The following is an 18,114-nucleotide window of genomic DNA, read 5'->3' on the forward strand; positions in this document are numbered from 1 at the left end:
GGTCAGGGTGCCAGAGACAAGTCTGAAAACTGACAGATCCAACATCCCATGTGACTTTTGTCTTCTGTAAGGGCCAGAAAATCTCCACAAAAGCCTTCACTTCCCTTTGTATTTTTAGATTTAGACTGCCTATCCTCAGCTTTTAGGCATGGGTTGCTTGGACTTTGCAAACTACTCCAGAAAAGGAGCCTGAATTTTTACATTCTGGATTTAAGAAATTTTTAAAAGTTCTTGATAATTTACTGCTGTTAATTCATTGAAACAAACTATTTTGTGAATAATGGCAAACAGCAAAGGACACCAAATGCAGAACTATCATGTAGGAAGCCAGTGAGTATTCCTAAACAGCACTCAAATGGTTCATTAGCTAGAATGACTGATTGCATTCATAACTTTGGAGCCTACAGTTAACTTAGTCTTTATCACTTGGATTAGCTTTAACTGAGGGAAGTAATCCCTTTGAAATTATTTCATAGAAGCAAGTGGGACAAGGAATATACGTTACACAATATTCCTGAAATAAAACAGAAACTTGCCTCCAGCAGTGTTTACTATGTGGTAAGTACTTTTCAAACACAGAAAAGATAATACCTGCTCAGTCAAGCTCAACTAAATAATTGACCATTGCACTTAAAATTTATTTATATGATATGATATGATATTAATTATATTATAGTATAATAATAATAGGGGCAAAAAATTTGTTATTTGCCTCTACTAAGGAGTTCTTTAGACCTGAAGAGGTGTGCTTCAGGAAAGCAAATTGCAGTTCACCTCATGGCTTATATAATAAACATATTTTATGCACATACAATATTTTAATGACTTGCTTGCATAATACTTTTATTTCCTTCCCACCCCAAATCCACCAGCTTAAAAAACATTCTACACAACTTATAGCAACAGCTAAGAGCTTTAACAGTACGTTCAAGTCAATTCTACGCTGAGTGCTCAAAATATTAAACAGTCTCATGTGTGCATTCCCTGAACGTGACTTTGCATGGGATTACATAGTTCCCAGAGAATTTCAGTTCTGTTAAAAAGTTCAGGCAACTGGTGTGCAGCCCCATGGTCTAGTCAGCTCCAAACGCGGAACAATTACACTAAGTTTTTAGTATTATACATTACATGATAAAAGAACACTGAAAAGTTCAGATGGAAATTGCAATAATTTAAAACTGCAGTAGACATTATTTCTCAAATATATGGCATTTTATGGTTTGATAACTTCACAGTAATTGCTGCTGTCTATGGACATTTCACTTAAGTGATTCTAGTAAGACTAGATATCAGGATTTTTAGTTATACTAAAGTAAAAAGTAAAATTCCTTCTAAATGAGCATTATTTCAATTGGATTTCATGACTTTTTTCATGTTTTGTTTTAGATGAGCAGAGAAACTGTTAATATTGACAATTGAAATATCAGTTGCGATACAGTTGGAACAAAATGATGTAAACAAGGCTCTGAACAAGCTACTATGGCTTCAAGCTTAGTAAGTACACACATAGAGCAGCAACATCTCCACAAGACAAATTTCATTTTCCATTTTTTATTGAAAACCATATTAATTGAGAAGTCTTTAAAAAAAAAGTTCAAACTTTATGGAATGACTGACATATCTTTTCAGACTCTAAAATGATTTCTTGAAAGGCAACCCTTGCAGTTCAGGAGGCATTGTTCTAAGTTATTTTCTACAAATTACATTCAAATAAAAATTAAAATCTTCTCCTAATAAAATTCCAGAGCTACCCTGCAAAGTAAGAACAAAGTAAAAACAATGGAGTAAAATAGCATATCTTTTCTTGTGTATGTTAACATCAGAAAGCTCCCATTCTTTTTCTTACTGATTGCCAAATATTGGAGAATAACACCTCTAGACTGTCCTCATATGATCTAGTTTTCAGATATCACCAGTTTCCACGTTGGAAGCAATAAACTCTCAAAAACTGCTTATCTACATACAGATAGTTTTTATTTTTTTCTGGTTGTGCATTGCTGCTGTCCTGTTTCTTACTGTCATTTTGTCCAGAGAGGTCTACTTCAGCTCCCCTTCCAGAAACCAACCAGAATGCTGGAAAATATGTACAGTTAGCACCAAGCTATTACCTCCTCCCTATCCAAATCGCAATTGTGACCTTTCTGAGAATGACATTAAAATACGAACAATCAGTATGGATGTATGAATATAAAATTACTAAAAATAAATATAGCACTAGGTAACATAATTCCTGACCACCTCCACAAAGAATGCAGTCTAAGCAGTGACCTCTCCTGCACTTATGTTGAATGAGCTGTTACTGAAATCCACTAATGGGTTCTGATAATCTATTATTTATTGCAACAAACTCTAAGAGAGAGTCTTAGCAGAGGACTCTCCTGTATTTACAACCCTTTCAAATAAAATCTCTCACAAGTGACAGAATTGTGGCACCTTCAACTACAGATACAATTTCTTCTGGTTGCAGTTATTTCATTTCTATTTGATTTAAAAAACAGAACCCTTCCTCCCCCAAAATACACAGTTTGATTTGCTTTCATATAACCTACTGCATTTGTAGCTTGGTCTTATAGAAAGCTGTAGATACTGATATGCAACCACAAGTATTATTTGGGCTTGAGGACATACCTCCATGTTATATTTTTCCACTGTCCTCCTCAAAGGATCCACAACCTGCCAGCAAATCAGGATGCAAAGATCAATCAGTAGCATCCCTCCAACTATCACGAGTAGCTTCTGGTCTTTAATGATCTGGAGAGACAAAAAAAAAAAAAAAAAAAAAAAAAAAAAGAAAAAAGAAGCAGGGAGATTCCCATGAGCCATAGATAGATCCCTGTACAGCTTTTTTCCTATACAGGGAGAAAAATACAGGTTGCTAATAATAAAGGTTTTTAACAATGAACAAAGAAAAGTTTCAGAAATATGGAAAGTTGAAAACAAGAATACATAAATTATTTTATTTCATTTCATCATTTCTAGAAGTATCTAAAGTGCTTTCCAATTTCTAAAAAGATATTTGGAGGACTCTTAAATATTAATACTGAAGTCCAGGTTTATTATTAACTCCTGGAAAAAGAAAAAAAAATTTAGGGTGCAACTATTGTGTCTATGTATGCAAATGTGGAAAAGTGTTCATCTCACCTCTCAGAGTAGCAGGAGTTGAGATAGTTTTCACTAAGATTTACAGTGATCACTTCTTCATAACCTTCTTGGATGTGGAAAACACACTCAAAAGGTATCAAAAGATAAGTTTATTTTGGAGTTTTTGTGTGTCTGTGTGTTTAACATTTGCCTTTGTTACCCAAGGAGTAGAAAGGAATGATGTATTTTTTCTATATAACAAAGGTCAGAGGCCTTAATGCACATCCAGTGTAAGACATGCTTTTAATTCTGCAAGGATTTTAGGTTCAAAAAAGAAAGACAAGAGTTGCTGATAAAAATAACAAGCCAAACCACATATTACAATCTTGTATAGCTTTATGCAATTCCTATGTTATATGCATAGCAACACAAAAAATATACTGCAAAGACATTATTTTAGTTGCTAAGTTGTAAACATGTTGAAATATCAGGCTTAAATTAACTTTATGTCGGTGCTCTTGAACCTATGTTCATGGGTTTTAAATTAATATGTACCTCTATTACTAATGAACACTCATACAACAGTCAAGATGTTGCCAAGTTGCTTTAACGTGGACAAAGCCACATATTTTTTTCCCAAATTTTGTTTCTCAGAAATAGTTGGCTTAATCGAAATGAAACATTCAAAAATATTGAGACTGAGAAGCTTAATAAAGTTGTGATTATTTCAGTTCAATTTAATGAAATTGTTAGGATTTTGAAAATGCATTATGAAGTATTAGTGTCAGCTAATACTGGCAAGGTTACTATTTCTGCCTAGAAAAAACTGTATTTGCATTGAATTCTTATCAAGTTTAAGGAAATTATAAAAAAGGAATAAAATTTTAAATATTGTAAGAAGAAATTTAGAAAGTTTGGTTTTCATATTGTTTGGTGTCATACATTATTTTGAAAGACGCTTCTGGAACACTGTGCACTGCTTTTTGTTAATCTGCTGGTTTATTTTATAGAATTTGGAGTAGACTAAGATAGCAATCAGAATGAGTTAAAGGACTCAATACATTATTTTCATTTCCCGAGATAAGTTATTTAAATCCATGTAGCCACCATCATTATAAAGGACTGGAAAATTATGCTTTCCACATGTTTGCAGCAGTAATGAAGCAGTACATCCATTTCATCAGAGATAGCACAGGCATGCCTAGAGAGGGCAGATGAAGAGGAAGGCTGCAACTTTCATGGTGGGACATCTTGCTGCTGGATGGCTTGGCAAGAAGAACTTTGCAAGGAAAAGGTGCCTTGGTGGGATGTGCAAAGGGACAAAGACTGTTGAAATGTGTTTCCTTATTAAGCTAAAATGAAAGCAGATATTAAGCAAAGATTCTCAGACACAGCTTGGTCCCTTGTCTTCTTTGGGAAAACAGAACTATTGCCTAAATTTTTAGTTGTTTACCAAGAGACAATCAAAGCTGAAAAGGGTCAGGTTATCCGCTGTAAAAAAAACCCCATGCATTTTTAATCTCCCTTACAATGCCTCTAAACAGGTCTTGGGTGAAACAAACCTAATGCTGCTCCTAGTATGAGTGGAGACATGGAAGAGAAAAATCATGGGAAGTCAAGTCCAAAGAGAATTTGGATTTAGATGACATGTAGACACCTCAACTCAAATTTCTTTTCCTCCCTCTTAAATGGCTAGGGAAATTATTGTATTGGCATACTTTTGTTGGTCTTTCTTTTTAACTGATGGAGTTTATTATACTGAAGTTGGCTGTTGAACTATTACATGTCTACCCTTTCTCAGAACCAGTGGGCAAGGACAGAAGCCTTTAAAGGACAATTCATCCCACCTATCTGGGGCACAATTTAGGATCAGAAAAATTACTATTCTGAAACATGTCCCTCTCTTTTTCCCTCCCCACACCCTAAGAGGATGTGAAGACAATTAACTTCAGCTAAAAATACGTATTTGAGAAAATTAAAGCTATGTGACAAGCATCTGCCAGAAATGTTTCCTTTTGCCCTCCTAAACCCAAAAGGTTCCTTGAAAAAAAACCCCAAAACATCTTATCTTTCTAATGAAAATAGTGAGCATTTTAGATGCAGATTTACCAACATCTGACAATACTAATTAAACTGGCACAATGTCAGAAGCAAAAGAATGAAAGGATATTATTAAAAGCAGTAATACTCATAATCCATTCATAGGATCAAAATAAATCACTTCATGATCACATTGCTAACCACTCCTCCTTGCTCTTGGATGTCTTTCTTTCATTCATACCTGACCTTGCACTACTGTCAGTATTTTAGTTCACATGTAAGTTTGGTAACCTTTTTTGGAGAGGTAGTTATTAGAACAAATAAAAGTAGAGATATAGCAAACAGTGGAGCTCTTCCTTGGATACCTCTTGGAGCTATTTTCTCTACATTATGCTGTTAATGGACCTTTTCTGGACAGAAAGGGAGAGTTATTTAAGAGCAGCTGTCACTGGCAGTGGGTATTATTCGTCCCTTACTTCTGCCAGACAGCCAGGAGGAAGGCAAGCAAAAGAGAGCCCATAAGATAACCAGAGAAAGTGACCTACACTACTGTAATGAGCTCTGTAAAACACTGGGGTACTGATGCTGTGTGCAGGGTGAGCAGGCTGAATGCACTGTGCCTGGGGCTGCCTTACACGCTCAGCACAGTGCTGGTCTATCCCTGGCAAAACCATTGCTGGAATGGTTTTTTTCTGCTGAAGCAGAACTCTCCACCAAAATGCTAGCTTTCAGAACAAGACACTGAACTTCAATTATTTTTCATTTCTGTCAATGATTAGCAGCTTGTCCTAACATAAATTTGCTCTGAGAAATGCTGCTGGTATATCACTAGCAGCATTTCTAAAAGGCTTGCTACTCTCCTCCTTCCACCCGCAGGAAGCCCAGCTTTCCCTCTCCCCAGCCATCACTCCCACCCACCAGCACTCCTTAAGTTCAGTACATTCACTCCTTGGGAAACACCAGATGCACTGAAGGAGTCTTGACTCAGATATTGTGAATCCAAAAAATTCTCTGTTTGACAAAAGATAGTCACAAGCAACTGAGGCTCCTCACAATCAAATATATCATTCTTCTTTAAGAAGAAAGTTCTTATTTTTTCCCTTTTCATTTTCCTTCTAGCATACAGTAAATCAGCTTTTGGAGAAATGAACAGTAGCTAATAAAATCCATTTTTGCAAGTGCTTCTGAATCCTTCCTGAGGCCAAGCTCTCACACAGCAGCATCTGTGAGTCATATTTTCTACCATCTGTGATTGGATAGGTGAATCTGTCTCATCCTGGCAGATCTGCCCACTGTTATAAATGCCATTGCTACCAGTCTGGACTATTATCTGGAAACGATGTCCTCAAAACAAATTCACTCAGTAGAGAAACTGGTAAGCCATTCTTTTCTCAGCAACATTGTTGCATGAGCAAATAAAAATTATTCTGAAAACTTGTGACTATGAAGACAGATCAAAATCTTTACCTTCCATAGACCTTGCAGTCAGATCAAAGGAGATATAAAATCTCTCTAAATCTCTCTAGGATAAAGTTTCTGCTCATGGAAACTTCAGAGGATTTTCTAGAACTATCACAGGCTACGTGCCACAGTAACTTCAATTGTCCATTTAGTTATTATTTCACAGACTTTTTGTGGGGCTTTTTTTTCCTTTGCTTCCTAAAACACATCCATTGTGCCCTGAAGGACACCATTGTCAATCAGTTTATGGGATTACTTGGCAATCTGGCAAACAACAGTAATTAAACCTTAGGTTTGTTTTTTATAGTTATGGTTAGGGAAAACTTTTTGTTATTTCTTACCTTATTAGAAATCAACTCTGCAAATGCATATGACGTAGAACTTAAAGCTGAACTTCATTCTAAACCAAGAAGAAAGAGCCTTGCATATGAAGACTAACCCTTTCCTCTGGGATGCAACATTAGTGATGTACTGAGTTCCACCAATGGCTTTTCAACATCGACTGAAGAATTAATTTACCCTGTCTTTTTTTCAGAGTTAAGTTTGTTTGTTCCTGGTAACAGAGTTAGTTTCTTGTTACCAGGAAGTTCACCTGCCTTTGTCAGAAGAAAATATCTTTAGATTTAAAGGAAGGTAAATTATTAGGTAAATCTTTGTGGTTTGGTTGGTTAGTTGGGTTTTTAATTGAATTCATAGAAGCATAGCAAGTCTGGGAGTATTTTTGTATCTATTTATAGGTTTGGATATAAATATATGTATATTTTCTTTTTCATTTAAAATGTAGGGGTTTTCTGTTTAAGAAGGTGATTCTGGTTTCTCTCATGTAGATCAACCATTTCTAGTCTAGCTGACAGAGCTGTCCCTTGCCTTCTGGCACTAGCTGGATAAACACTTAATGGTATTAATTAACTTTTTTTCAGTTGTCTCTTCCCCAGACTCCGGGGATGGAATCTGTAGAGAAAAAACCTTTTTAAAGGATCCCTCTGTGAAGCTTCCTAGACCTTATTCAATTAAATGAATAGCACTGACAGCAATTATAAAAGCCCTCAGAAATCTGAAACCAAATATTCCTCTCCCTGGTACATAGAGAAATCATGCTGATAAGAGTTCTTCCTCTGAGCTGGAGGGGAAAGGGAAAAAATAATAGAGTTTTGGGGGCAAAAAATTATAAAGTCTTAAAGGCTGGAAAAGGAACCATAAAACCACTCCTGAATTTGCCTTCAGGATACTCTCTCCATTGCATAAGCTACTCCTTCCTTTCCCTCAGTATGATTAATAGACACCTTTGGGTTGGTCCCCTGCATTAAGTGGGTTGACACAAGTGGGATGGCGCCATGAGGTTGGTGATGCAGAGCCAGTGGTAGGTGGATGAACTTTGCCATATGTGGGTTGAGGGAGATATCTATCTTATAGTTATTAAAGCCATTAATATTTTAGAGAACTGTACTGTAATACATTCTTAATTTCTATTGTGTAATGGAATGAGAAAAAAGGACTATTGAAAACACATTATACATTGTTCCAAATAACTCCACAATGTTTTTTTCAACAGCTATTATGAGTATTTCCTATAATAGATTCTATGATTAGTATTGGGAACACATCATGCTGCAATTACACTAGCTTTAGTGAGTGAATGCTAACATTTTAGAAAGCATGCTTTGTAGAAACAAGGTTTTTTGACCAGTAAGTCACTGGGAGTAAAAAGCTAAGTTTTACTCTCTTAGAGGTATTTGGATTAATTTCATGGAAGATTTGTATATCTACTTATAAAAAACAAACAAAAAATTTACATTTCTGTTTCCTGTGAGAATCTACTGTGATCCCTCTAGTCTAGGAACTTGATGACTTTTTCTGCTTTCCAGGATAGTGGAGTGTGTAGTACTCTTGACAAAAATGGACAATTGGATATCATCAAAAAGCTTGGTTTTGAGAATTAAATAGCTACAGTCACTAGCCTGTTAAAGAACACATTTCTAAAGCACGTTCTCTTTGCTAACTCCTATTTAGGATAATTGCATCATTGGGCAGACTCATCCTCTCAATAACAGTATTGCGAATGTGGATCTGTTGACTCTATGCCTTGATGCCAGGAGAAGCTATCCAATCAGAGGACACATTTCCTCTTTTCCAACTCATATGAAAGAAAGCAGGAGCATCCTAGTGGTAATGCTCCCTAGGGGATGTAGAAGATAGAAACTATACAGATGTTAGAGAAGGAGAGGGATTCAGTGACGGGTTAAAAAAAGTTATAAAAATCCTCATTTTTGAAAGCCTGAGCCTTAGTTATGACTACAATGCACTAGAGAATTGGAGAGGTGATTGTTTTACTAATATTGCTAATCCAACCATAATGAGCCCACAGAGTGATACAACATGGTTATTTTTCACAAAACTCTTTCGAAAGGACAAAAATAAAAAGCATTTTTGTTTAAAAATGGCACTAAAGAAATCTAACTTGACAAAATCAGAACCAGCCGTTTTTGCTGAACTGTGCTTTAGAGAACAGTCTTACAAACACCCTTGAATATTGTGTTAACTTCTGCTCACTACCATAAATAAAGCAAGACATTTTGCCTTGAGAGAGCTATATATGACATCAACACAGCAGGTCAAATTCACCTTTGAAAGAAATGTACCTGTTGAGCCCAACATCACATTGGCAATAAGGGTGAAGGAATTTCTGCGAGAGCTGTGAATTCTCATGTTTACTGTTAAAAGGAATCCCAATCTTCAGGAAAAAAATGAAAGTGCATAAAGGATTTGAATGTTCTAGAAGAAATGTTCTGATTTTGTTTGTGATAACATTAAAATACCTAGACTTTAATATTTTCCTTAATGAAAAATTCTGTGGGAAAGCATACTACATCATTACCAAATAGTTAGGAACATCAATGCACTTGATTACATTTACAGTCCAATTTCAAGCTATTCAGGAAAAAATTGCCTCATACTTTGTAGCGACATGTCTTTATTTCCCTGTCATCCATTAGTCTCATAATACATAGAAATTATGGTTGTAGTACCATTTATGAGCAGTTACATTTCACACACAGTTTTCATTGTTTTTGTCACTACTGAGTTTGAACCTTATCAAACTGTACCATGCAGAAATTTACATACATAAATTACTTCAAAAGCAGATTTTTCTCCTAGATGTACAGTTCATTAGCTCAGTTTCTCTCTGTGACAGGAGCTTGAGGTTTAGCTCCCTGATCCATATTTATATGAATGTAAATTTTAGAGATATGATTCCTATTGTTCCTTGGTTGGCACTTTGGCTGATCAGCTCTTATGAAAACCAGGATGCTTATTTTACATCTAAATATGGATTCTAGGGTTACATTGACTATTTTTGAAGCTTTGGACTTAAAATTTATAGTTGTAGCTATTTGGGGGAAAAAATAATTTGCTTTCTGCTTATATCGCTTTAGGAAATACTGTATCTGTATATTAATAACCCATGAAGTCACCTGAATAATTTACACACTGCACTGTACGTATCATAGATTACTTTGTCCAGTGGTAAATATTCATAATAAAAAAAAATCCTAAACATAAGCAAATTTCAAGCTGCTGTCTTATTTCTTACTCTCAGGAACTGAACAATAACACTGAACACTGCTTTAGGTATCCATATGCTGGTTCATTTTCAGCAGATGGTCCCTAATAGATTGTTATACTGTTGGTATGGTTACCCAAAGTAAATTTCTGGATCCTGACACATCTTGTCTTCAGACTTATGATCTCTCATATGTATTTAGTAGAATACATGTGTATTCCAGGGGAAATCCATCGTATAACTTTTTTTCATACACACAAAAAGCTCTGGCTAGGTTGAACAAAAATGTTCTGCAAAAGTATGAATATTTACTGTCTGAAAACTGACCTGGAAAAATATATTATAGCAGTGGTTACAGAAAGAACTATTGGATGACATGAACTATATTCATGCTAATACAGAACCATGTCTACAAAGGATTAAAGTGAATAAAGGAGACATGGCCTGTGAGGTTCTGACCTAAGCCCTCTGTCATTATAATCTGGAGAACTTGGCTTCATCTATTTTTAAATGATTAAGATAATGGGTAACTTTTTTTAAACCTCTAGCACTTTTGTGAGAAAAATTATAGATTGTAATAAATTCTAAATTCCACAGGTGGCTCAAAAAACTTATAGCAAATTTATGTCTAGAGATTACACTCATTCTATAAACTTTCTCACAGAGGAAGTCAAATGAGAGGTGCAGATAGCAATCAACAGAGACAAGTTGTGAGGAGAAGAGAGCAGCAAAAAAGCTGATAATCATGCACACTCCAACTGCTTTAATCTCTCTTTCCCCCCAGGGACACTGTGCAATTGCAGGAACTGGCAGCTTCCCTGTAGCTGGCACCATGCAGGTATAGGAGCACACAGCCAGCTGCTGCCCACCCTGACCTGGGGGGATCAGGACCGGGGGCTGCTCAGAGTAATCTGTGTGCCCTGCTCCCCAGAAAGAGCCTGGATGGTCTTACTCCTTCCAGTTTTCCCATGTGCCTGTTTACAAGACATAAGGTATACAAATTATGGAGGTAGAGTGGCCAGATTTGTGTTAAACATGGAGTGGGAAGGCAATGAGCTACAATTTTGAGAATTCCTGCTCTGTTTCACTCAGGTAATAAATTTCCTTCTCAGAAACAATGAAACAAAAGAATGATTTCTGAAAACTATGCTCAAAGATATTCCTAAAGCATAACAAATAATTCTGTGAAGTAATTATTTTTCTTCATTTGGCATTTAACTGTCTTATACATGAGACTATCTTTCTCAAAACTCCACATTTGCTCCATGACAGTGGGATTATGTAGAAAACTAAGGCTGAACTGGGGAATGCACATGGGGAAAGAAATGGAAATTATAGAGATCTGAGCAAGCTGTAGTTTTTCAGTTATTGACATTTAGCCACAACATAGAACTTTTAATGTTTTCATGAGCCCATTCTTCATAAAGAAAACCAAAAGAAAGAGAATTCAATTATTAAGAGCTGCATGCATCAGCAAAAGGAGCCTTTACATCTTTGCACACCTCATCAGCTTGAGCTAAAACAGTCACTAGTAGCTATCATGAGCTGTACAACCACATAACAGGAACACAAGGTACAGATTTTGCCTGTAGGTTTTATAGGTACATAGTAATAGAACAAGAACAGTGAAATTCTAAAATCCTGTGTTCAGATTTTATGCTCTACCCACACTTCTTGTGCAACCATTTTTGCCAGTCCTAATCTCAACTTTTTTCTTGCCTCTTACTCCTTTCTAATTCCTATTTTCCTTTCCCAGTCTGTGTCCCTACTTTTCAGGCCTCCCATTTTGCCTCTAAATTTCAATTGTAATCTAATTTTAAGTCAGACCTAGTCTCTCAGCTAGTTTGCCACTTAAATACCGAACTCAGGCTCTATATTCCATCATAGTCATCTTTCTTCATCAGTTCTTACAGCCTTTCCTGTCTTTACTGGCTTGCAAACTTAGTTTAATTCTAGGGGAATTTTAATACAAATTCAGTCTCCCTCTTCAACATTTTCTCCCAGTATACAGTTCCAAGCTTTTCCCTACCCTTTTCACATGGACAGGTTTCCCTGTTGAAGCTCCTAGTAGCAAACCCGATTTCTCATCTTCAGCCTCTTTCCTGCTCCCAATGTCTTGGCCCTACCATTCCCTTGCAGTGCCAGCCTCCCATCCTAATGTCAACAACATAGTCTGTACAATCTCCTATCCATCTTTGTAAGGCATGAAGACCATAGCTCTCTTCAGTAGTCTTTTAAGGACCTAGGAGGCCAAATACATGAAAATAAGTTTGCCAGATGGCAGCCTGACAGGCATAGCTAAGTCGGGTTAGATTGATAAGTCATTTTTCTCTGTTGTGGTTGGTTTCTTGCCCTGTGATAGTACCAATACAGAGAAAAGCTTATGAATTATCATGAAGGAGTAGAATAATGTTGGCAAAATTATAGCAGCAGCACAAGCCTCAAGAAAAGACGCTGTTATACATCCCTTGTGTAACTATATTCTGTATTTGTCTTGTAACAACTTTTGTCAGCATAAAGACATATGCCACCAGAAGTCTACAGGGGTAGTAATAATTGAGTACAAGGATAATTATTTTCAATGAAAATTAAACATAAAAACCCCCACTCTGATGCCACAGTTAAAGAATTAAGTCCAAACAGACAAAGCCAGAATGTACTATGTTAACAGTAAGACAAGCTTATAACGTCAACTGAGATGTATTCCACTTTCAAATAGGAACTGCGACAAAGCAATATTGTGACCCAGATCGTATTTGTGTTTTATTGTAGCCATCTAAAAATGGCCAAATGCTTGTCTTTGTAGGAGCAGAATATATAAAACTTATGGAGGCTTTAAATACCATGACTTTGAATTTCTTACTATTCTGGTATTTATCAAAAGTGTATGGGCTTTATTTGGCATGCAGGAGTTGTGCAGGAGCAGTCATTATGCAGGACTGCTTTAACACCCCCAAAACCCCAAGACAGTGCAGTTCCCATCAAAACAGACAGCTTCTTATCCTTCTAAATTTTACCAGAAGGTCTGGCTTCTTCAAATGGTTCAGCTCGCTAAAGCTTCCTCAGGACATCATGTGCTCTCCTGCCACTGATATTCTCCTCTCTCTCCTCTCATCTGCTGCCAGCCCTCCCACTGCCAAGGGAAACATAAAAGTAGTTCCCACCTCTCACTGAGCAGAAGACATTCTGCTGCCCAAACCAACAAAAAGGAGACATATCAAAACCAGAATTGCACAGTTATTTTTAATACTAATTCTATTCTACTTTCCATTACCTCTACTAATCTTTTCAAAACTGAAAAGTAATGTATTTCCCCCTACTGACTTCGTAATTTCCATTTGACAAAATCGATTCCCTTGCACCCCTCTGTTTCTGTTCCAGCTAAAATTAATGCATTTTTAATTTGCTTCCTTTGAGCCCTAGGAAGATCAAAGATGGTAACCAAGCTCTGGGAATTTTGCAAAATTTGTTCATTAGTAGTCTGATAGCAGAAGGAGTGTATTGTTAATTTTTTTGTTTATTATTTTCCAATAATAGAGGAGTGGATGTATAAATGGGTGAAAATAAAAGAGATTTTTGAAAGCTTTATAAACAACAGTTAATGAGAATCTTTGACTAATTCAAGACACTCTAAATACTTTAGTTCCACTCTCCACTGCACTAAAATGGAGCCATAGTGTATTTTTATTATTTAAAAATCTGTACACTTTCTCACAATGAGACAGAAATCCACTCATCTCTTCACAAAGCCACGCTGTACACTTAAGATAAGTGTCCAATAAATGTATGGAAGCAAGCTTGCCCTATCTGATGAAGATAGATTTATTCACCATATTCTTCTCTCCCTTACTTAATGCTCACTTTAATGAAATCAATTAACCAATATTTTCAAAAGCTGAAGAGAGATTCTTCCACGTTGTGAAGAAATTTCACTGTTGGGAAAAATTTTCCTCATGAAAATATTGAGGATGACAGGCAAAAGTGGTAGGCCTAAATGTTATATGGATTTTACTGTCACACTTACATACGAGTAGTAACTGAAGCGATTACAAATTAATAGGATCAACAGTACTTAAATAATTTTGGAACTTTGTACTCCTCTGATTGTAACACCAGTCTGCTCTATCTGAGACAGCTAATTCAAAAAACATTAATGTGCTTTTTCATGCAGCACTACTTTTGTTTATTTGTCAGTATAGATATTGTTTGTGAAAATTTCTAATGTCTGTGCACCCAAAGATAGAAAATATCTGTAAATAATATCTGCAGAAAATGGAAATGGCATTCTTGTAAGACATAAGTAAAGAGTGCCACATTTTTCAATCAAGTCTTAAAACCAGTTTTATCTATCCTGGCAAATCAAAGACAGAAAATGTATGACTAGTAAATATTTATCCTGGATAGTTAATTTGTTTTACATTAAGAAAACTGTTGTCTTCTATGATTCATGTTTGTGTTTTGGAGTGGGATAGCCAAATAAAACACTCTTTCAAGTTTACAGAACAAAATGCATTATTTACTTAATTCCAGAATATTGAATAGGGCACCCTAATAGCCTTGAATTTCCAGTATCACTCAGAGCAAAATAGCTCATTAGTCGGCATCCAGATATCTGAAAGTTTATCTCCCTTATACTGGTTGGTGTCTTTTTAACTGATCTTAAATAATTTTTAACATCCAGCCATGCATAAACAATTGCAATTTGCAATTTGTTGAAGAACAGGGGCATTGTAGAATTGGAAAAAAAAAAGTAATTGTTTAATAAGAGTTCATTGTAGTACCTGTTAATTCCTATTTGAAATGTATGTGTTGTGAAGATGATAAAGTTCTGAGGATAATAAGGTTATTAAGTAAATGCTTTTATGTGTTAGACTGAGAATATCTTCTGTAAATTCACTGATTTACAAAAACTTGTACCAACATAGCTGAAAACATATTTGCAATATAAAATTTAATTTTTCAGAAAGGTAAAATACTGGCTCATCTTTCATTAAAGAAGTTTAATATAGAAAGTGTAAGATCCTTGACAAATATATATAGAAGACTCTGGTAGCATAAACTGATATATTACAGTGGGCTCTTTGCACAGGTGAAGAAAGGGTGGTTTCCAATTCCCTCCATCCAGACTATCCTGTTTCTGGTGCAGAAATTTTTTATAATTTTAGGGTTTTTTAGCATATTTTGTATTTACTCTTCATTATTTTTTACAATGAATGATATTTGGGATTTAATTAACAAACATTTAAGCAAACCTGACAGGACAGAATAGTAGGGGGAAGTACTAGGTGGTTGTGTTGTTAGAGTGCCAGAGTGCTAGATCCAGTTCCAGATGCAATTCCTTAATAACCTCAGACATAAATCCTCTTAGAAACTGAATTAACTCTCTGTGTCTATCTGAAGTCCAAACCTTTTAAGGGAATGATGTATCCCATTGTAACAGACTCCCTACACATTGTAACTGTGGAAAAAATAACACAGTACTGACAAAAAAAATTAATAATAGAGATCTCTGACCACACATAGAGGGAAATAAAAAGAGAAATCTGATGAGGTTTTGGAATATTGTTCTACTTATTTTGGATGTGACTCTTTATCGCTTATTAGAATAAATATATTCAGATGCACATAGGAACTGCATTTGGCACTACTCTATAATAATACTGATTTTGTTTCTCTGTTTCATGTGCATTTCTCTTAATGCTTTTTCTGTCAAAATAATTTCTATTCACCATTTTTCCAATTTTTAAATAAAACCATTTGATTAAAAGTACTTCATGTGTGAAAAGAAGCTCCACGGAGAAAAATATCAAATGAACAATACATACATGAAGTGCTGTACTACTCCTGAGCTGAGCCTAGTTGTTTACAGAAAATATGCTGTACCAAAAATGACAGAGACAGTTGTAGTTCAGTTCTGATCAGTCTTAGAGTAAACCTGTGGAATTTCAATCAAAATTAGAAATAGAAAGCTGTTTAAACAACATTTTCTCTTGCCTTCTCCTACTAATTCATGAGAAATCTGGGTGTAACATCTGTATCTAAACCAAACGTAATAAGAAAACATTTCATAACAGCTGTGAATCTACCAGAAGGAGCCCTCTGGATGCTGAAACAACATACTAAGTGAGAGTAGGGATTCGAATTCACTTCGACATTTTATAACCATCTCCACTGCCCACCTCTCGTTATAAAGACTGAAGAGAGGATGCTTGACTCCAACTCTCAGAGACTAAAAAGGAGATCAAGAAAGCCCCAGTATTAAACCATTCAGGATTTTTGAACAGGACACATGAACAGAGTCAGCACAGCTGTGGTCAATTAGGAAAGGCAGCAAAACAATTAGAAAATTATATTTAAAAAGCAATAAGAAAAGAGTTTGTTTCTTCTCACCTTTTTCTTCATTTTTACATTTTTGAAAATTGCATGAACTCTCCATGTTTTTGCAAACATTGCTCCAAATGCAGTTGTGTATCCCACTGTAAGAATCCATGTTCGGACCTAAAATATATATACATAAATAAAGGGAAAGTCATTTAATTTTCAATGCACAATGTGGATATCACAATTTAAGCCAACTTGTTTCTCAAGGCCTCGAGAAAAAAATATTCAAAGAACTTGACAAAAATTTTAACATTTCAGAATTTCTCATTGCTTACTTGCTTTTTTAACTTCTCCCTCCATCCTCTCTCCAACCGAAACAAATCTGGATGCTGAATTAACCCTCTCTTTCATATATAAAATCACAAATCTCTTACAATATTCTGCATTTTTGTTCACTTTTGTTGTGTTCTGTGCAGATAGAGGAAAGAACTAATGGAGGAACTCGAGACAGACTATAAACAGTACTCAGTGAGCTAACATTAACAGTAACATTTTGATCAGAAATGAACAGAGAAATAGAGATGTTATTCATACTAAATAAGATAAAATTGTACTATATGAGATATGCATCACTCAGTGAAAACCCTGAGCATTCTGGAAAGATAAGAAAACAGGAACATAGTCTTGGTAGGCAGGCCCTGGAGATGGTGAGCTTGCACAGAGTGATGAAGCAATAGGACCCTGAGCTGGCCACAGCTATGACATAGACCTATCTAGACATTTTCCTCATAGTGAGCTTCACAGAGAAAAACAGAAAATTTAAAAAATAAAATAGAACTGATGTATTTATGTAAAAAGGAGAATAAGGTGCTTTTTTTTTTTTTTAATAGAAAAGCTTCAAATTGATCAAGAAGGAGAGAACACAAGTTACAAAAGCTTTTTTCTGCAATTTCCCAACTGCCCATAGCCTCTTGTACATAGGCCCTCGCTTTCAGACTTGCTTTGAGCTAGGACAGTGACTTTCAGAGTTGTAGTAAGTTCTGCACAATCCTCTCTAATTCCTTGGAAGTTTCTCTTTTCATTACCTATAGGTTTGGTTGTTTGAAAGCTTTTCTGCCCTCAACAGGCCATCTTCCTCCCCAGAGATTCGTCAGACACTACAGAGCATAGCAGGTGGAAGACCATGCAAGAGGTACAGCATGGAGCTGGAAGCCAATAGCTGAGAAATCACAAGGAGGAGGAACAATCTCATCCTCTTTTTAGAGACTACACGTGAACCAGTTGCCAAAAAGGGAGACTGCACAAAAACAAAGAAAGAAGACCCTTGCAGATGAAAAAAATGAGGGAGAGACAATGACTAAAGAAAGGGAAGGGAAAGCTATAAAAGGGGAAAGCCAGACTTCTTTTGGCCGTATTGATCATGCATCCTTGGCCAGTGGTGTTTTGTGACGTAAAACTAATCTGATTTAGAGAAACCAGCACATTCTGAGAAAGTATTTGGAAAATAACCTTTAGATGACCTAAAGGGAATGTTTTTCATTGGAAACCAGGCTAGTTTCACATCTAACATCTGGAGAGTTTGGGATTTTTAACTTGTAACTTCAGGATATGCATATTGATGAGAAACCAGGTGTTCTAGTAAGATGAAA

The 18,114-nt window shown here is 35.8% G+C and overlaps 1 protein-coding gene across 2 annotated transcripts in view; it reads right to left on the reverse strand.

Annotated features, from left to right (window-relative positions):
* Positions 1-18,114, reverse strand: part of GABBR2 (gamma-aminobutyric acid type B receptor subunit 2) — a 477,952-nt gene that overhangs the window by 135,973 nt on the left and 323,865 nt on the right. Inside the window, exons 12-13 of one of the 2 annotated variants that reach the window (XM_064659230.1) lie at positions 16,535-16,642; positions 2,629-2,751 (exon numbers count right to left, since the gene is read on the reverse strand). In XM_064659230.1, coding sequence (XP_064515300.1) covers positions 2,629-2,751; positions 16,535-16,642 — 231 coding nt within the window. The remainder of the gene's footprint in view (positions 1-2,628; positions 2,752-16,534; positions 16,643-18,114) is intronic. The other variant, XM_064659239.1, reaches the window with a different exon arrangement.

This window comes from Pseudopipra pipra, chromosome 1, assembly GCF_036250125.1.
Source record: "Pseudopipra pipra isolate bDixPip1 chromosome 1, bDixPip1.hap1, whole genome shotgun sequence".
In the NCBI taxonomy this organism is placed as follows: Eukaryota; Metazoa; Chordata; class Aves; order Passeriformes; family Pipridae; genus Pseudopipra; species Pseudopipra pipra.